Genomic DNA, 21201 nt, shown 5'->3' with positions numbered 1-21201 from the left:
ATTACATAAAATTACATCAAATGAACTTATTAAATACAAATGCTTTGTTTCACCTCAAAACAAAGTTTTGAGATTAAAGAGCTTTATTGAGTTTACAAAAAGGAAAACGACGATTTTATGAACTTTTGTTTTTTTTTACCCTCCTCATGTGTCTACTAACCATTTTATTCATTATGAATGACCATGATGAAAAACCCTAAGACCTAATGAAACTAAACCCTAGGACTGGTTAAAAATCAAATTGAAATGATTATGGACAACTAGAAATATATTTGAACAAGTCAGTAGGTAGATGACATGAGGGAAAATGAAATAAGACCTCTACCATCAGATTATCCATGACCTAATGGAATGCAACTAACTAAAAGTGGGACTCCTAACATGAATGAAAAAGAGAAATTTGATCACTAATGGTAGTGTGAAACCACTGACACTAACATTGGCTCCAATGGGGATGGTAGCTCCTTGGAGGTGCTAAGAACACCGTAGACCTAGTAGCCTTATCGATTGGGTATGGAGTCAAAAATACAAACTGAAATTACATGACTGAATACTGATGACTTGTCGACACAAACTAACTATGAAACTATCTTGAAAGTGACTAAAACAAAAAATGACTCAAGACTTACCTAGCTGAAACAAATACTTACAAAGCTTTTTAATGGCAGTAGATCATCGAGATTTGAGGGCTTCAAATCATGATGACAACCACCTACCTAGGGATGGAATATGTACAATCATGTGAAGTGGGCCATCTAATGTAACCAATCCAATAGATGGCTACATACTGAAATTCTGCTCTCACCTTCCCCAAGCAGGTTGAACGATGTACATGTAGGCAACTCACAATAACAACTGAAACCAAGGCTTATGTTAATGAACTAGGCAACAGTCATATTTTTTAATGCTTGCAAAATAATTCCAAAGGGATCTTGAAAATCCTGAAGCACTAGCTTGTCTTGAGATCCAGCAGCAAAAATACAAGTACTCCCTTCATTCTAATCTGAAATAATAGTTGGTTGCTGATTGATTGGAAGACATAGAGCAGTATGAGCTTCTGCTATCTGAATGCTGGTTGTAAATTCCTCGACCATGAGAAATTATGACTCGGATTGTGGCATATAGTATCTCTTAGGCTCAATTTCATAGTCTAAGCCTTTCCTAAACATAAAACATTCTTCAAGATTATCAAACATGACGCCCTTATGATTTTCATGAAGGAAAAAAATATCTGTTCGTTGATCTATAAATCTAATTTCAAGATTGTTATCATTTTTAAAAGTGGAATAAGCTTCACCTACACCTTCTTGACGATGTGAAAACTGCAAACCTGCATTAGCTTGGGTTGTAACCTGATCTTTCAGGAGTTGATCTATCTCATCTTCAGACAAAGGAGATAATAGTATTTTTCCCTTTTGGTGACCAAGACCTTGTCCAAATCTTTTCAATATTTTTGGGTTTACTTATTTTTCCATGCTGATTCCAAATATGTAGGCCATTTTGAAAATAGAGTTCCCCATCAAAAGTGCAACGCCACTGTGGAAAAACCTGTTTTTCAAATTTGAAAATTCATAAATGACAAAAATTGCTCAAAATTTCCTGAAATTTGGCATGAGGAATCCTTGCTAGGTTCTTTGTTGGGCCAATGATGTTTTAGCCAAGATCTTGAGTTTGTCTTGCTCTTTCTTGTTCCTAAAAACGCTTCTTAGCTTGGCTTTTAGCCTCTTTGTCCTTGCATTACAAATATTGTTCCAGGCTAGGTAGTGGTAGGCCATGTGTGTAGGAATTTACTCGTCCTGACGTTTCCTTTTCTGTTGGCCTTGTTGCTCAGTTTATGCAAAACCCATGTGAAATTCATTGGAAAGCAGCTAAAATAATACTTCGTTATGTTCGAGGTACAGTTCAGTTTGGGATTCATTACAGTGCCGAAGCATCTCGTCTATTGGTTTGTTTCACTGATTTCGATTGGACTGGTGACCCTGATGATCGGACGTCTACTGCAGGTTATGTGTTCACTCTTGGTTCAGGACCTATTACATGGGCTTGCAAGAAACAAGGTGCCATTTCTCTTTCTTCAGCAAAAGCAGAACATCGTGGTGTCGTAGAAGCTAGTAAGGAAGCCTTGTGGCTTTGTCAGATCCTGTCAGAGTTTGGCTTTCAGCAGCAGCATCTGACTACACTTTGGTGTGATAATCAAAGTGCCATTCAGCTATCCAAAGATCCAGTCCAACATCAGCGCAGCAAACACATTGAACTGCACATGCACTTCATCAGAAAGCTCATTCACGACCATGTTCTTGAAGTGAAATATTGTTCAACAGATGATCAAGTTGCAGACATCTTTGCAAAGGCTCTCACAGAGGCGAAGTTCACTAAACTTCGATTTATGGTTGGAGTTCAGGAAGTTGTCACTAAGGGGGGATAGGCTCTAATGCCTCCTTCCTTCTCCTATTGTGTCATATTTGTAAATCCTTCAATCCTATCCCAAGTCGTTCTTAAGGGGGGATGTTAGGATATTCTGACACATAGGAAATAGTTAAGTACAACTTGGTCTAGTATAGAGTTAGGTATAGAGTTAGGTAAAGTGTGTTTCTTTACCTTGTACATTTTGTAACTTACAATCTGACGGTCACGATATGTAGTGATCTGACGGTTCATTCTCTCCACGGTATTACCGACACTTGATCCCCGGTTGGTCCATGATTTCTATTTAAAGCACATGGAGGGTCATTTGTAGGGTAATCCGTCTATGAGAGAAGCATATGTAAATTTTCATTCTTTTATTAATAAATTGCCTGAAGTGGCCGGGTTGGCTCAGGCTGTGGACTGTTTCCCTCTTTGAGGGTTTTAACCACATCAAAATACTGGTGTATTGATCTGTGATCGGTTACCATGTAGGAATTTACAGGGTAAGTCAGTCTAGAGTCAAAATTTCAGTCACTTGTACTTTTCCTGAAGTTGATGCTACCTTATACCGTCAACTTGTAGGAAAACTTTTGTATCTAACCCATACTCATCATGACCTTTCCTTTTTTGTTGGCCTTGTTGCTCGGTTTATGCAAAACCCACGTGAAAGTCATTGGAAAGCAGCTAAAAGAATACTTCGTTATGTTCGAGGTACAGTTCAGTTTAGGATTCATTATAGTGTCGAAGCATCTCCTCTATTAGGGGGATGTTAGGATATTCTGACACATAGGAAATAGTTAAGTACAACTTGGTCTAGTATAGAGTTAGGTAAAGTGTGTTTCTTTACCTTGTACATTTTGTAACTTACAATCCGACGGTCACGATATGTAGTGATCCGACGGTTCATTCTCTCCTCGGTATTAGCGACACTTGATCCGTGGCTTAACAACCGATTGGTCCATGATTTCTATTTAAAGCACATGGAGGGTCATTTGTATGGTAATCCATCTATGAGAGAAGCATATGTAAATTTTCATTCTTTTATTAATAAATTTCCTGAAGTGGCCGTGTTGCGTCAGGCCGTGGACTGTTTCCCTCTTTTAGGTTTTTAACCACGTTAAAATACTGGTGTATTGATCTCTGATCTGATACCATGTAGGAATTTACAGGGTAAGTTCCTCAAACAGAACAGCAAAGGACACCGCTCACAATAGATCACATATCAATACACCAGTATTTTGGCGTGGTTAAAACCCTCAAAGAGGGAAGCAGTCCACAGCCTGAGCCAATGCGGCCACTTCAGGCAATTTATTAATAAAAGAATGAAAATTTACATATGCTTCTTTCATAGACGGATTACCCTACAAATGACCCTCCATGCGCTTTAAATAGAAATCATGGACCAATCGGGTGTTAAGCCACGGATCAAGTGTCGGTAATACCCAGGAGAGAATGAACAGTCAGATCACTACATATCATGACCGTTCGATTGTATGTTACAAAGTGTACAAGGTAAAGAAACACACTTTACCTAACTCTATACCTAACTGTATACTAGACCAAGTTGTACTTAACTATTTCCTATGTGTTGGAATATTCTAACAATGTGGCGAAGCATCTTTTTCTCTTTCTTTTCCTTCTCAAGCAACCTCTCCAAGTGCTTATTCACCTTCTCCAACAAATACTCCTGCTCATTCTCTATTTCTTGTTCAATGGAGGTCAACTTGGCCTTTGCCCTCTTGGATCTTTACTAGTATTCTTTGATGATTTGCAGCTCCATGAGGTCTTGTTTGTTAGTAAGCTTCTTGTTTTCTTGCTCAAGGTATCTAATGACCCATCTAGTTCTCTCAAGGTTAACTAATAAGGCTTATATTTCAGCTTCATTCTCTTTGATAATCATATCCTTGATTCTTGAGCCTTGAGAGTCCAAGTCAATGACATCTTACTCCATCAAAATAAAATCCTTGTCTTGCCCTTCAGTATGGCCCTCCTCATGCATCCTCTATTTCCCTTTGTTTTTTCTCTTTGATTACTAGCCAACCTGTATAGCTAGAGAATAAGGCAAAGCCCCTTCCACCCCTGGTGGAGATAGCATTTTCTTGTGATCTGGGGAAGAAGGTGAGACCCCTTCCATCCCTAATGGAGATAGTACATTCCTGACAGCAGCAAAAAGACTCCTTGTGACTCTCTCATAAGTGACAAATACTGGCACACCTATAGTCTTAGTCTCATGGACACCTGGCTGTCCTGATGGTCCTCCTTCCTCTTGAGACACTAATAAAAATAGTAGAGGGTCTTTGAACATTTCATGGGCAACAAAGGTCTCCCATGGCATGTTCAACAACTTTAATTGGTGCAAGACAAGAATCTGAATCAATGAGAAGTGGTAAATTCTCTTGAGCTTCTGAGGAAAAGGTTTTCTTTGAACATAGTGGGCCATCTTCTCAATGTTCCTATATGTAAAGTAGGAGAGGTTCATCATCCTCACCCTATTAAAGTGCACCAAAGGCCTAATATGATATGCATAGAAGCAGGAAAACCTTCCTTCACAGGTGAAATATTTTATGATAAGTTTCATGAGAGAGGAAAAACTATTCTCCAAGTATTTGAACGGAAATACTTTGCTTATTTTGTTGTGATATCCAGCCTTAATGTAAGGCTCATAATGTTCTCTGTCCACATACTGCCCTTTATTCCATTACTCACCTACATTAGGGATGCCTGTTGCTTCTGAAATGGTGGTAGGTGACAAGGTGAAGGAGAGACCAGCAAGGTTCACTTGGCCATTATGTAGATGGGTGACAAGCAACCTAGAAAGCTCATGATGAAACTTTACTCTATCCACCATTTCACAAAACTCATAGCAATACTGATGTCTAAAACTATATATAGCAAGAAGACAAGCAAGCAATTTTTTGATACTGATGGGTTCATGCCTGATGATCTTTCTCCCTTGTGGGGCTTTCTTGGCACATGTGCTTTTGTGAAAGTGTCACTGAAAGTTTCCTCCTCCCTCTAATAGTCTATGTCTCCCTCCATGGATTTTTGATAATGTGATAGGTGATGTAAGATGAAGGATTGTAGTGGGACCAACATAAGTATGAAGATATTTTAAAATATAAGGTAAGTGAGATGTATGGGGATGTGAATGGTTGAGGGAATATTGGGGTTTTAGGGAATGAGGGGAGTGAGTAGGGTTTAGAATGTGGAATAAGGGTTTGATAATGAAGTAGGTGTAGTGAAGATGTAGGATTTGGGAGTTAGGGTTTGGGAATAGGGTATAGGGCTAGGGTTTGATAAGGAAAGTGGGGTGTTGGGGAGTGAACTTTGATGACTGAGGGATAGGGAATGGGACTTGGAAAAATCAGTATGAATGGAGTAAAAGAGAACAACAAATGACCTTTGATAGCTTGTGAGAGGTGATTTAATGATTAACTAGGGTTTTGAGAAGAAATTCATAGATACTAGGGTTTGCTTTAGATGAGACCACACAACTCAATAAACCAAGCAACAACTTTTCTTTAGCAAGGTGGAGTAATGTACTTACTTGGAATAAGCATTAGATAGCTTTGGAGGTGTTTTGATAGCAAGTTAGATGTGTTTGAGCCTTCCCCAACAGGTGTGTAGCACTTGCTAATAGGTGCGCAACGCCATTTTAATGCACAGCGCCAGACCAAAATTACACTGCCAAACTTCAATAGGTGCACAGTGCACTTTTAATGTACAGTGCTGGGGTAATAATGCACAGCGCGAGTAAACATCAATAAAATTTCCTCTGTTTTCTTCCCTTTGCTCAAAATCATGTTTTTTTAGTTCTCCTTAGCTCTCCAATTCAACAATGAAGCAATAAAACATATGAATTGGCTTTTTTATACTTTTCCTCTTTTGATTTTTCATAAACCAAAACCCACTTTTCTATTGTTTTGATATTTTTTTTCAAAATAATTTGTCTTGCTAATATCTTACATTCTTCCTTTTTGTAGGTGCACTGATATTAATCACACTGACTTTTTACAGTGGCAGGAGCTGGCATTGTTACCAGGTCAGCATGAACGTACTTATTACATATAGGAACAATAAAATTACATCAAATTACACCAAATGAACTTATTAAATACAAATGCTCTGCTCCACCTCAAAACAGCGTTTTGAGATTAAAGAAATTTATTGAGTTTACAAAAAGGAAAATGATGACTTTATGAACTTTTGTTTCTTTTACCCTCCTCATGTGTATGCTGACCATTTTATTAATTCTGAATGACCATGATGAAAAACCTTAATACCTAATGAAACTAAACTCTAGGACTCGTTAAGAATGAAATTGAAATGATTATAGACAACTGGCAAGATATTTGAACAAGTCAGCAGGTAGATGACATGAGGGAAAATGGAATACAACCTCTACCATCAGTTGATCCATGACCTAATGGAATGCAACTAATTGAATGTGGGACTCCTAACATGAATGCAAAAGAGAAATTTGATCAATGATGATTGTGTGAAACCACTAACACTAACAATAACAACAAGGGTTTTATATGCTACAACAAAAGTCAAATAACATTGTTGATGGTATTGATGTCAAAGTGGATGAACATGTTGAACCTGAAGTCAATCAAGCACCAATACAAGATTTCTTGATCCAACCAATTATGATGAAAAATTTGAAGAGCCACTCTCAGAGGAACAAAATGAAGATACTTCCATTCCTCAAGCCAAATACCCTTCAAGATATTTGCAAAAATTCCACCTAGTTGATCAAATTATTGGTGATTCAAATATAGGTGTGCAGATTAGAAGGAATCTTCTCGATCTCCCTATGATAGAACATGCAGTGATATTTTCCATGGAATAACATATGTATGTTGAAAAATCTCGTGAAGATGAAAATTGGTTAAAAGATGTGCATGAAGAATTGAACCAAATTGATAAAAATCACACATGGGAACATGTTCTTATACAAATAAACAAGAATGTCATTGGCACTAAATGGGTGTTTAGGAATAAGTTGAACGGTCATGGTGAAGTGATTAGAAATAAGCCAAGATTGGTATGCAAATGTTATGCTCAAATTGAATGTCAATATTTTGATGAAACCTTTTCTCCCATTTCTTGATTAAAGGTAATTAGAATGGTTTTCACTTTTTCTTGTTTTAATAAATTTAAGATATATCAAATGGAAAATATACCTTTCTAAATGGAGAGTTGTAGGAATAATTTTACATATATAAGCCAAATGGTTCTTAGCTACCAGGTAAACCTAATTATGTTTGTAAGTTGAAGACGGCCTTGTATAGTCTCAAGCAAGCCCCTTGGGCTTTGTATTCCAAGCTAGATAGTTATTTTCTCAACTGTGGATTCGAAAGAGGTATAACTGATAGGAATTTATATGTTAAATATAATGATGGAAAATTAATAGTGGTGGTTGCTTTTGTTGATGACATTACTTTTGCGAGTGATTCAATTTCACTACCATTCCAATTTGTAGTTGATATGAAGGTTGAGTTTGATATATCTATGCTTGGAGAACTTTCTTATTTCCTTTGATTGCATATTGCACAAACTCATAAAGGGATTTTTATTTCACAAAGAATATATCTCAAGGAAGTATTATAAAAATTTGGTATGGAGGAATGATCTTTGGTGAGTACACCAATGATTATAGGCTACAAGATTAGTAAGATTGATGAATCACCAAATCTAGACCAAAATTTATACAAATCTATGGTTGACAACCTATTATATTTTATAGCTTCAAGACCAAACATTATGCAGGTTGTTGGTATTGTTGGAATATTTCAAGTAGCCCCTAGATAGATCCATCTTCTAACAACCAAGAGGATTATCAGATATCTCATAGCCACAATGGATTATGGACTGTGTTACCTGAGAGGGTAAATATTTTTGACTAACTATTTATTTTCATCTTGATTGGGTAGATGATGTAGATGATCAAAACATCACTACTAGTGGTACTTTATTTCTTGTAGAATGTCTAGTTTCATGGTTGAGAATGCAGTAAGCTACACTATCTAGAACAAAATTACAATATAGTGCAATAACTTCTTGTTGCACTCAACTATTGTGGATGAAGTAGACTTTGCAAGTTCTACAAGTTTTTTATGATCAACCTATTCATAGTATTTGTGACAATACAAGGGCCGTCACCATGTCAAATGATCCTATGTTCAAATCAAAGACAAAATATTATAATTTCTTAAGAGAGAAACTTGCAAATTAGATTATGAAACTAGACTATGTTCCTACAAAGGAGTAGGTTTCTAGTATTTTAACCAAACCACACCCAAGAGATCAGTTTGAGTACTTAAGGAAGAGATTAGGAGTAGTTCATGTTGCCTCTCTCTACTAGATCTTCCTTCAGGAGGACGAAAGGTAGTTAGTATACCTTCAGCACATCAGAATTAAGATGCTAGGTCTAGAGGCCCCATATGATAGGGAAGGTTGCAAACAAAATGAAGCAAGGTTGCAGGGGGAGTACATTACTATTTTTTCCATTGATTTCGAAGGGGGAGAAGTCTTAGTGGTAAACAAAAGGACAGAAGTGTCTCCCACCAAAAAAATCAAGAGGGGGTGCATTATTGGTGGAAAGTGAGAATTTTTCAGCATAGAGAAACAAAAGTAGATAAGTACAACAAAAGGGGAGCAACATCCAAAGGATAAAACAAGGAGGAAAAAGAAGTTCACTTTGGTAGTGATTCTTTATAGCCATTATTTTGTTTGATCATGCTGTCATCATCCATGCCAAAGGGGTAGAATGTCATAAATATGTTTCCATAGATGGAAAAGGATGACAAAGCTATTGATAGATGATGGTAAAAGACAATATGATTGCAATATGGGAAAATAATTTATGGATAATTTGCAGTGATTTTGGAGGCATTTCCAATATAGGAGGACAATTCAATGTCAAATGGAACCTAGTAGGATGGATAGAGCTTTCAAATACATTTCCAGTGGCATATGGAAGTTGATAAATACACTCCTAGATCAAAATATATTAGCAGTCAGAGGTGAAGCCGTGAAAGTGAAAGGATGTAGCTAACTATGGTGTATTGATCTTAGCAGATGTTAATTTTGGCATTTAGCCAAAGATGGAAGAAAATATTGTGGAAAGATAGTAAAAGGATGATCTGGATTTAAAAAGCAATGCAATAAGTTACAGAGATAACCATAAACACAGAGATGCAGCGTAAATAATACTTCATTTCATTAATGTAAAACACTAAAATATTCTTACAAACATAAATGGAAATAGACTAACTAGGGAAATGGTAGCTTATCTCTAAGAAGAGATGTGGTCGTTACATGCCTCTGAATTATGTTACAATGAAGCTCGTAGGCCTATTTATTGTTTAGAAAAAATGGAAAACCCTAAACATCCAAAATACTAACTCTAGAAGATGAAACACCGAACTGTGGGCCCCGTTTTTGTAAATTGCTACATAAACTTCCCAGGGTCATAACCTTGGCATATGATCTCTATTTGACGTGCACAATATCTCGTTAGAAATATCTATCCAAGAACTACAACATTGGGAAACATCAGTCCATGGACCCATGTTGCTCCAAGTTTTCCCAAAAATTGTCGTTTAGGCCCTCAAAAAGGCTCTGGAAGTTCAGGACCCAAAAAACTACTAAAAATAGTAAACCGTGCTACAATTAAGGGAACTAAAAAGCTGAGAGAAAAAATGGTGGGGGTCCAAGTGGACTTGGCTGGTGGCAACAAATATCCACCTAGATCAGAATTTTAGGACTTGAAAAACTGCTAAAGATAGTAAACTATGCTATAATTAACGAAACTGAAAAGCTGAAAGAAACAATGGTGGGCATCTAAGTGGGCTTGCCGGGTGGCCACCAATATCCACCTGGATCATTCCTCCCCCCTTAGGAAGCAATATTCCCCATTGCATTGACTTCCTCCATGAGATGAGGAAGCTTCTGCTGAACTTGGTCCTTGGTGAGCCACTTGCCCTGGTGAAGGATTTGGCCTGCTTTGACAACTCGATACAGTTGGATATTCTGTTGGTGAGTGTGATTGATCGATGTGTCCATGATCCGATCAGTTGTAGCTTGTTCCATCTAATATGGATTTATTTCTGTGGGTGTGAGTTGTTCTGCAATGTCGGATGTGTCTAGTAATGGTGGAAAGTATGGCCGAAGGTGGTCCACATTGAACACTGGGTGCAGGCCAAGCAATGGGGGAATGCTGAACTCAAATGCATTGTCTCCCACAGCCTTGGTAATGGTTTAAGGACCATATCGGAGTGGTGTGAGTTTCTGATAGGCTCCGGTAAGGCGTTCCTTTTTCAAATTCAACAAAACTTTGATGCCCACCTAAAACTTGTGTGGCACCCGATGTTGATCGTGTTGCTACTTGTACTTGGCATTTTATTTCTCTAGAATGACATGGACCTACTAGTGAATGTGTTGGATGTCATCAATGAATCTATTTGCCTTATTTGTTTCGAACTAGACATGAGCCGAATTTGCGTGAGTAGCTACAAATGGCATGGCCACATCAATGGGACATATTGGTTGGAATCCCAAGCCCACCTGAAAAGGGCTATGGCCAGTCAAGTTGTGGAGAGCTTGGTTGTAGCTATGTTGAACAAAGGGGAGGCTCTTCTCCCATGTGTGTGGATGCTTCAAGTTTTGCATGTGCAGAATGTGTGTGATCATCCTATTGACAACATTCGTCTGGCCATAAGTTTGAGGACAGAAGGTTGTGGACTTAGTGAGTTTGGTGTCTAGCATCGACCAGAGACTGGACCAAAATGTACTGAGGAACCTACTATCCTAATCTGAGATGATAGACTATGGGATCCAAAAGTGTACCCACAGTCATTTAAAGAAGAGTTTAGCAGTGGCTTCTATTATGCTATTCTTCTTGCATGCCACCATGATGGCCATCATTGAGAGCCTATCGACAACCACAAAAAGACAGTCATTTCCATGTTTAGTGGAAGGAAGGACTAACATGTAATCCATCAAGATGGATTCCCAAGGTCGAATAGGGGTAGGCGGTGGGGTATAGAGGCATTTCTTCTTGATGGTTGGTTTGGCAATGGTGCAGGCAGTGCATGATCTAATGTACTTCTCGACATCCTATCGAAGATTCAACCAATAGAAATACTTGTGCAGTACTGCTACCATTTTTTTGACCTTGAAATTCCTAGTAGCTTGATTGTAGTGTGCTTGCAAAATCATCTTGGCACACTCGCTTGAAGGAACACAAAGGTGACCCAAGTGGCATCACAGGGCATCCTGGAGGTGAATATCTGGAACATGCTGACCCTCCAGGAGTGTATGATATGTGGGGCCGAATTCTGGGTCACTTTTGTAGAGAAGTAGCCAGTAAGAAGTCTCATTACCACAAGAGTTGAGCATGGTGGTTAACGCCATTATCGGTGGTCAACTAAGGGAATGTGCAACATTATTGTTGCTACCCTTCTTATACTTGATATTCAAATGGAGTTGTTGTAGGTATGTGGACCACTTCTAATGGAAATCATTCTGCAATTTCCCTTGGGTATGTATGAACTGAAGGGGTTGGTGGTATGTGGGGGTGATCATTTCCTTCACCAAAATGTAATGCTTCCATTGTTGGAAGGCCTGCACAATGGAATACATCTCTTTGTCATAAGTGGGATACTTCCAGACTATGTCTAAATGTGTCTCACTGTGATATGCCACTGGATGCCCATGTTGAGTAAGGACTGCCTCAATAGCATAATTAGAGGCATTTGTCTCGACCTAAAATGGTTTTTTCTAGTCTGGTAATGCGATCATTGCTGCCGAGCAGAGGCGATCTTTCAATTCTGTGAATTCCTTCTGTTGAGATTTAGACCAAAATAATTTTTCTTTCACTCCTCCCTTGGTGACTTGACTCAAGGGCCAAGTGATATGAGAAAATCCCAACACCAACCTATGGTAGAAGCTGGCAAGACGTAGAAAGCTGCAGAGCTCTATCAGAGTAGTTGGAGATGGCCAATCCCTAATGACTTGGATCTTGGTTGGATCCACATGCACCCCCTGTTCATCAATAATGTATCCCAGATACTGAACCTGGGTCATGCCAAAAGTGCATTTCTCCAAACTAGCACATAACTTGTGTTGCCGCAGTGTTTGGAGAACCTCTCAGATGTGGTGGAGGTGCTCTTCCCAACGCTGGCTAAAGATTAGGATGTCATCTAAGTATACCACTACAAATGAGTTGGTGAATGGCTACAAGATGTCATCCATTAGCCTCATGAAGGTTGCAGGATCATTCATCAGTTTGAAAGTCATAACAAACCTTTTGAAAAGGCCCTCCTTGGCTTTGAAGGCAGTCTTCCACACATTAGAGGGATCAATTCGTACCTGGTGATATCTTGACATCAAATCAATCTTGCTGAAATATTTTGCCCCCTTCAATTCATCCAGGAGGTCATCAATTCATTGGATCAGGTACCTATTACAGACAATGATATTGTTGACTGCCCAATAGTCAATACAGAGTCTCCAAGTCCCAACCTTCTTCTATACCAACACGATCGGGCTCCCACATGGCGATGAACTTGGACAGATGTGACCTTTTGGCAACAACTCCTAAATCTGCCTCTTGAGTTCATCGTTCTCCAAAATGGAGTGGTGATAGATTGGTCCATTGGGTAGCAGTGCACCTGGGGTTAGATTGATAGAGTGCTTAACCTAACATTGTAAAGGAACCCTTGCGAGGGAGGTGAAGATTTCCTTGTACTCCTCCACGACCTTGTCCATTTGTAGTTGTCGTGTGGAGGGGCCCTGTCTAGAGGCCGTGGCCACCATCTTCCTCTTCCCTGAGGGCATATGATCAAGAAAACAAATTTCCCGGTTTTGGAAATGAGCTTACTGCATTGTTTTGCAATAACCAAGAGATGGCGGTGGGCGATGCTACCTCCGATATCCTATACAACTTATTTCCCAAAGTAACAATAACAGCACGGTGCCTTGATTCATACATAGAATGTCACTTCCACAAGTATGGTTGTCCTAATAATACATCACAAACTTCAAGGGGAGCAATTTCACACAATACCTCATCCGTGAAGGGCTTGATGTTGTATGGAAGGCAACACTGCTAGCTCACGCGAAGATCCCATCCTTGGTGAAGCCACCCGATGGTGTATTGTTGTCTATGTGCTTTGGTCGATAAGCTTAGCCGCTTCACGTCCTCTACCGAAATGAGGTTCTTTTAGCTCCCGTTGTCAACAATGAACTATAGCGGGGAGCCATTTACCCACATCTAGGAGTGGAATAGATGCTCCTTCTCCTCTGGACCTTCAGGTTCCTCCTTCTGGATCTTCATGGTGGCAATGATAGCATTGGGTTTTGCATCAATAATCTACTTCCCTTTGTCATTCCCCTTGTTGGGTTTTGACTCAGATTTGGAACATGCATATAATTCTAAAACATTTAGTTCGACCACTAGTGACTGCTTGACCCAACACTCACTTGTGTTGTGTGTGGAGCTCCTATGGAACTCACACCACTTTCTCGTGTCCTTTATCGGATTCGTGGCACTGTTCCTTTATTGCAGCTTTGGAGGGTTGTCTTGGGCTGCCTCACCTTGGCTTTGTCCTTTGTACTATGGTTTGGGGGAACCTTTCTGTTGATTCGAATTCGTAGATCCAAAGTCTCGCTTCTTTTGTTAAAACTTTTGCTCGACCCTGACAGCATATCGATATGCCGTGCTGAGTGAGGAGATGTTCAGGAATTCTATTTCATCCCGAATGTACTTGTGCAGGAAGCCATGAAATTTGAGTACAAAATTATGCTTTGAATCCTTGATACCCAACTTTGTGCGAAGGGTATGGAAAATATTGGTAAATTCCAACACGTCTTGGTCCCTTCCCTGCCACAGCATGGTCCACTTTATGTATTGATCATCATAGCTTCTGACAGGGTAGTACTTCTCCTTGATGGCATCTCAGAATGAGTTCTAAGTGGGTGCAACTGAAAGTAGTGAGCATGTACTTTCATCGTTCTACTCGTAGTAGGTTTCCCACTAGTCCTTGATGCGGGGGTCCACTTTGAGAAGAGCAAAAATAATCTTTTCCCGATTGGGAAAATCATGAACAAAAAATAACCCTCTAGCATATTTAACCATTTATCGACGACATCTACATCTATTTGACCCTTGAAAATGGGGATTTCAAAATTAACGTGTACCTTAAATAGTCTGGCATTTCAAGAGTAGCTATTGGAAGCCGATGCGTCGCCTCTGGGTAGCCGCTGAAGGATCTGGAAAAAGTTGTCTATCATCACGTTCCTTTGTCGCTCGAGGGCTTCTTCAAGAAATATTTTGATAGGATCTCTTGCCCCCTTGCCTTTCTTTTCATCTTCCATGGGAGGTTGTTGACATTTTCAAGGCGGGTCTTGCAAATGTTCGACCAGTTCAAGCCCTAACTCATTATATCATGACCTCGTTCGAGACATGCAAAGAAAAACAGACAAAAAAAAACCACTATGATACCACTAATTTGAATTTAAATAGGAATGCAACAAATTACAGAGATAACCATAAACACAGAGATGCAGCAGAAATAATACTTCATTTCATTAATGTAAAATACTAAAATATGCTTACAAACAGAAATGGAAATAAACCAACTAGGGCAATAGTAGCTTATCTTTGAGAAGAGATATGGTGGCTACATGCCTCTCAACTATGTTGCAATGAGATTCAAAGGCCTATTTATTGTTGAGAAACAATGGAAAACCCTAAACATCCGAAAACCTAACCCTAGAAGATGAAATGCCAAATTGTGGGCCTTGTTTGGGTACATTAGTACATCAACTTCCTGGGGTCGTAACTTTGGCATACGATCTCCGTTTAACATGCACAATATCTCGTTAGAAATATCTATCTGAGAAATACAACTTTGGGAAGAGAAACATTGGTCCATGGACATATGTTGCTCCTTGTTTTCCCAAAAAATGTTGTTTAGAGCCTCAAAATGGCTCTTGAAGTTTAGGACCTGAAAAACTGCTAAAATAGTAAACTGTGCTACTACTAAGGAAACTGGAAAGCTGAAAGAAACAATGGTGGGGTCCAAGTGGACTTGGTTGGTGGCCACCAATATCCACCTGGATCGAAAGTTCATGACCCGAAAAACTGCTAAAAATAGTAAATTGTGCTACAATTAAGGAAACTGAAACACTGAAAGAAACAACGATGGGGGTCCAAGTGTACTTGGTGGGTGGCCACCAATATCCACCTGGATCAAAGGATCAACGTTCAATGCTCAACATGTATTTGTGTAGATTTTCCACTTCGCATACCCACCAAGACATCAGAGAAAATGCACAGGGGTTTCACACTTGAGGTTTAATAATAGGAGGGGTTCTTCTATCGCTGGTAACTCCCATACCACCAATCTCGATATCAATGGTAGAGATGAAGTGAAAAACACCCCATTACCATCTAATCACTTATGCGGGGTACCCATACCACCAAAATGTTTTTTTGTAACCTTGACCACGACCAACACTCGACCACAACATGTGATCAGGGAGAGCCATACGATGGTGACATCCAATAATGATACAATGAAATATGGGAGATAAGAACAAGAGACAAGACATTTGGCTAATAGATAGAAGGGAAAATGTGCACATAGGTGCTAGACATAACTCAACCGTCATGACATTAGGGAGTTCATGTGGCATTTATATCGAGGACATGTGCTAGACATATTTGGACCTTTTAGGTAGCCAAGTGGGAAATTCCTAAGTGGTAGGTGGACGACTCACAAGAGGCCACGTGGCACATGTGACATCGGTCTGAGGTCATGAAACTTGGTTATATCGGTTAAGGGGTCAACGTACAAGGCACGTGGGCAATTTGTTGCCATTATGATATATCTGGCACTTTTCTATATTTAATAGTTAGCCAAATTTGGAACTCCAATCAGAAGTCAAACTAAATGCACAGATTGCCTAAAATTAGTAGGTCCACTCAAAGATTGAGTTGAAAACCTCATTCAGGGATGGAATTCAATTTTCATACATGAAGAACTCAAGATTAAACAACAAAAAACTAAAACTTAGCTACAGTTCTAAATAGCAAATTAAGGAGTTTAAGCTCTGATATTTTTGGAGAGACTGCAGATTAGTGACATAAGGCTCAAGCAGGATAGATATAAGAGTTTCATGTAAGAAGACACTTGAAGTTAACAGAAAGGTGAAGAAGCCTAAGTTTAACAAGAAAAATTGTTTATAAACAAGGTCGATTGAGCAAGAAAAAATACAAAAAATATGAATGATGAGTTGGTGGATTAAGAAGTATGAAGACTATTGTGTGAATTAGGATGGATTGATGTTTTTGGTGTGAATGATGGATTTATGAGTAATTAGAATTTGTTGAAGGAGTTTTTTGTGAGAATTTTAAGTCACGATTCATTTTTTTAAAGGATTTGGCCTTCTTTATTTGAGGGTAAAAGCATGTTAATGTGTCTCATTATATGGCAAAAGCAAAAAAGTACTCAAATGAAAAAAGATAAAAAAATAATAATATAAAAATATCAATTAAATAAGTTGAGTTTCATACTTGTTAATTATAAAAAATAAATGCTAAATTTGTAACAAAGCTAACTCACAATAGATTTTCGTAAAATCTATAGTGAACCTATTTAATGGGTTTAGAAAATATAAATAATGTTATAAAAAGTAAATACTAAATTTGCAAATAAGTCAACTGATAGTAAATATTCGTAAAAACTATGGTTAATCACTCACACAATATAAACTAGCATTTGCATCAGATGTTGCAAAGGAAACGCCGTAAGGCAAAAATTAAAGAAAACAAATACAACAAAAAATACTTTCGTAAAGAATAAAAATACTTATAATGAATTTATTATTAGATATTCATATGTATTGCACTATATATTAGCCCCACTAATTGTTTCCCTTTCTTAATGTAACCTTTCACCACTATGGTCACTATAATATCAAATACAATATGTGTCTCAACCAAAAACCATTATGAAAGTCAAAATACTTATATGTCCCATATCCCATATAAACCATAATATACTTTGATCACTCTTGGAGAATTGCAAACCCTTCCAAAATGCAACTTCTAACCACTATTACCATTAAGAAAAAATGGCATTTATTACCTTATAATCCTTAAGGGAATAACTCTATTATTAAGTAAACCATAGTGCAATATGATTTTTAACACAAGGAATTCTAAAAATTATGACCCCTAGTACACTCTCATCATAAACACATTGTAACTCCTAAAATGTTACAAGACATAAACTTTAATACCTAACACGTTAACTATAACATTAAAACTATAACCTATATGTACCTAAATTGTCTTAACATAGTGAAGGTAAAGAAGAATCAAGTGTATGCTTTCACAACCGTAATTGTATGCATTTAAAATTTTAGAGATTAGTAAGTTCTTTTCTAATTTAACCCTAGATGCAATAACATTAAGGAACAAATATAAGTATGCCTAGCTGGAAAAAAAGGTAACAACATCTACTAAGGTATGTCACATCTTATTTTTATTCCTTACAAACCACCTAGATCGAGAAAAAGGCTAAGACTAGTTTCCTTTAAAGCACTGTAGCTCATAAAGGTAGGAATTAAAAGCAAAAGCCTACAAAAGAAAGAAATAAATCTTACAAAAGTAGGACACCAAAGCCTACGAAAAAAAGAAATAAATCTTACAAACATTATGATGAAGAAGGAATTCAATACCCATTTAGGAGATGAACAGAAGAACATGACCTCCATTTTTACTAAAATCACCACAAATATTGATAGTTACTCTAAGTACACAATGTCATTAGGATATTAATTCAATAGTAGGGTGTTCAAAAAGTCCCTTTCTCACTAACTTTCTCCCTCTTTTATAGAAATTTTCAATAGTGACACTTGGCACCTCATGCAAAAATAATCATTTTCTTTATTCCAATAATGCCTGCAATAAAAGATTTATTTTACACAAATCAAAACAAAATTTATTTTCTGTTGAATGTAACTAAAACCAGAATAACAAAATAACAACTCAAACCCTTTTGTAATTAAGAACTCCATTGGTCATATGGTGCTCACATATGCAATTTTATGAGCATTGTATAAGGACATATCATACCTCCATGCTAAGGGAAGAGGTTTGGGCTAAGTTACAAAAACTTTTCAACAGGTTCATGGAAGCATCTTCTTGTCGGGCATTATGTCCTCACCATTGAATCATGGCCACTTGTTAGTGCATCGATCTTTCTGATAAGGATTACGTTTTGTATCAAAACCCTTATAGATGGATCATGTGCTGTGTCAAAGAGCCAAGAAATATCTAACTAGATAGGATCCAATAATCTTGAGAGACTTTAGATAGGATCCAATAATCTTTGTTCAAAAAATTAATATATAAAGGGAATATTTTCTAGCTGTGCGTAGATTTTTTTTTTCCAGTTTGTACAAATTTCTTATTCTTGTTAACTTTCAGATTGTTCAAAAGCATTCTCTCCTGGTTAAATATCATGGATCAAAGATGTTTATCTAGATTTCAGACATGATAAATATTTACAGGAAATGTAGATCCTTTTGAGGTTGAGCCAAAGTTGGCATGCCATGATCAATGCTCCATCCTGTATAATTTTTTTCAGTTCATTAATGAAATGTAAGATGCATTTCCATATATATATATATACATGTTTTTTCATATATATGGTTGTGGGGATTCCAAAGCCATGATTTCCAATAAGGATCAGGATATGCAATATAATCAGTTTCCAGGGTTCGTGAAGCAAAATTCTAGAAAAAGGAAGACAGGGAAGACCACCAACAAACCTCAGCAGATAGAAGATAAGCTTGAACGACCGAGTGCCCAAACAGATCTACTTTTCATCTAGTGTGAGGTACAATGCCAAATTCCGTCTTAAGAAATATGTGCCCCAGAGTTGTTTGATCTGTCATGTCCACATATTACAGGGCAGTTGCTTCATCGTGCATAACATAACCCCCATTTGTAGACAGCAATAGAGAGAACAGTAAAATCACTGTGTCAGCAGCTTTAGAATTTAAAACACTCACTATAGTGAAATAGAACCTCATGTATATCTAGCGCAATATATAGCACAGACACACTTTTATCTCAGTTCAGAGATTTCAAAAAATAGCCAAATTACATGAATTCAAGCTGCCCGGATGCCACGAGCCTCTGAACACTTTTCTTCTTCTTCTTATTCTGCTCCCTCCACCACCTTACACAGAAGCCCTGTCAACAAAAGAACTGGAGACTCAGAATTATTTCATTTCAATATCACCACATCCAAAATCTACTACAGAAAGAGAAACAAGACTCACTCTCAAACCTTATTAGAGAACTCCTCAAACATAAATATCAAATCATGGAATATGAACTTGTCACGTAAAGGAATATGTATCTGGAAGGTCTGCCAGACCAATTTGGTCATAAAAACAATAAATCTATTCCTTTATCCATTCATTTTTTACAATTCGTAAAACACAACCTATATCAGACGAAAAGCTCTGCTTTCAACTATATTAACAGAGGAGAAATAAATAATTTGTTCCCAGTACATGATTTTGTAATCAAATAAAAAGACTTTTTCAACTCACAAGGACTGAAAGATGACTCGATTTCAGAACTTTATCCAGATCTTTAGCATTCAAAATGCAACCAAACAAAAAGTACCTTAGTTTTTGTACTTGATACCTTGAACATCACTAAAAAATTATCTCCTACTCTGCCAAGTTTTAGCCTTTAGGCGGGTATCCAAATTTTGTGGTAAGAATTTTGCCTAGAAAGGAAGTTGATCATTTCTCATCTTAGTCAATCCTCGGAACCATTTTGCTGCTTTTCTTGTGCCAAACAGGACATCACAGTCTGCACATTTATCACAAAACTAACATAATCAATAACATGAACAAATCTGAAATAAAAAGGGGTTATATACTCTAACATGCAGCAATGTTGTTAAAACTGAAAAAATAAATAAATAAAAGCTGTCCAGAGACAGAGCAAGTTACCTACCTGATGACCCTGATTGATCTTCTGAAACAACAATAATAGCATCCATAATGCGCTCTTCTGCTTTTGTCATACAAATTAAAAAATCAAAACCCTGAATACCCTTCCTGTTGTGAAGCAGAAACATTAAAACTTCCCACTTCAAAACCCAATAGCTTGCAGACTGCCTTCAAAGCCTTAATCTATACTGAACGAAGCCATTAGTGGGAAATGCTTTATGCTAAATAAGATGTAACTAATCTCTGACCAGAATATGAAGAGAAAAATTGACAGATTCAGTATCTGTCGAATACAAGTGCATATCTATCTGGTGAAACAACAATAGTAGCATCCATAATGCCCATCTTTTCTCTTGTCATACAAAATAAAATATCAAAACCCTAATTACTCTTATTATTGTGAAGCAGAAATATCAAAACTTCCCACTTCAAAAACCCAAAGCTTGCAGTCTGTTTTCGAAGCCTTAATTTATATTGGAGGAGGGAATGACCAATGTCTTTTTATTTGCATTTTTTTTATACACTAAAAGAACTACTAGTACCCTTTTATCCACAATTTCTCTATACAAGGAGCATAGATTTAAATTTCCCAAAAAGATAACCTGTTACAATTTTACAAAATGTTAAAAGACACAACAGCAAATCTTTGCACATGAAATGGAGCTCGAAATCCGATCTGCATAATCTTATGTAACGTGACCATGATCTTGCAACTGATGCATGAACTCCCTCTCCTGG

At 37.6% G+C, this 21201-nt stretch overlaps 1 protein-coding gene across 6 annotated transcripts; it reads right to left on the bottom strand.

Moving 5' to 3' along the window:
• Positions 1-18353: 18353 nt before the first annotated feature.
• LOC149212753 (alpha-mannosidase At3g26720-like) lies at positions 18354-20853 on the bottom strand. 6 transcript variants are annotated; one of them, XM_089390652.1, is made up of 5 exons: positions 20468-20853; positions 20129-20320; positions 19599-19687; positions 19261-19469; positions 18354-19058 (listed from the first exon to the last, which is right to left on the bottom strand). In XM_089390652.1, the coding sequence occupies exons 2-4, from the start codon at positions 20156-20158 to the stop codon at positions 19412-19414; spliced, it is 177 nt and encodes a 58-aa protein (XP_089246778.1). In that variant the 5' UTR covers positions 20159-20320; positions 20468-20853; the 3' UTR covers positions 18354-19058; positions 19261-19411. The 6 variants fall into 6 exon arrangements, 3 of the variants coding, with proteins under 3 accessions (XP_089246778.1, XP_089246776.1, XP_089246777.1); XM_089390650.1 differs by having other exon boundaries at positions 19261-19409; XM_089390651.1 differs by having other exon boundaries at positions 18354-18690; positions 19261-19409.
• Between the last annotated feature and the right edge of the window lie 348 nt (positions 20854-21201).

This window comes from Pinus tabuliformis, chromosome 1_1 (genome assembly GCF_031772625.1).
Source record: "Pinus tabuliformis cultivar Carrire ecotype Pingquan chromosome 1_1, CPIR1, whole genome shotgun sequence".
NCBI classification, from domain to species: Eukaryota; Viridiplantae; Streptophyta; class Pinopsida; order Pinales; family Pinaceae; genus Pinus; species Pinus tabuliformis.
The sequence above is the reverse complement of the archived record's forward strand: the minus strand, read 5'-3'. Positions and strand labels throughout refer to the sequence as shown.

Coding starts and splice junctions, on each gene's coding strand:
- LOC149212753 (XM_089390650.1), bottom strand. CDS start 20,158: ATGTTCAAGGTATCAAGTACAAAAACTAAG. Junction 19,688..20,128: donor TATCAAGTACAAAAACTAAG/GTACTTTTTGTT, acceptor TTTTGTTGACAG/GGCTTCTGTGTAAGGTGGTG. Junction 19,410..19,598: donor TCCGGGCAGCTTGAATTCAT/GTAATTTGGCTA, acceptor TGCACGATGAAG/CAACTGCCCTGTAATATGTG.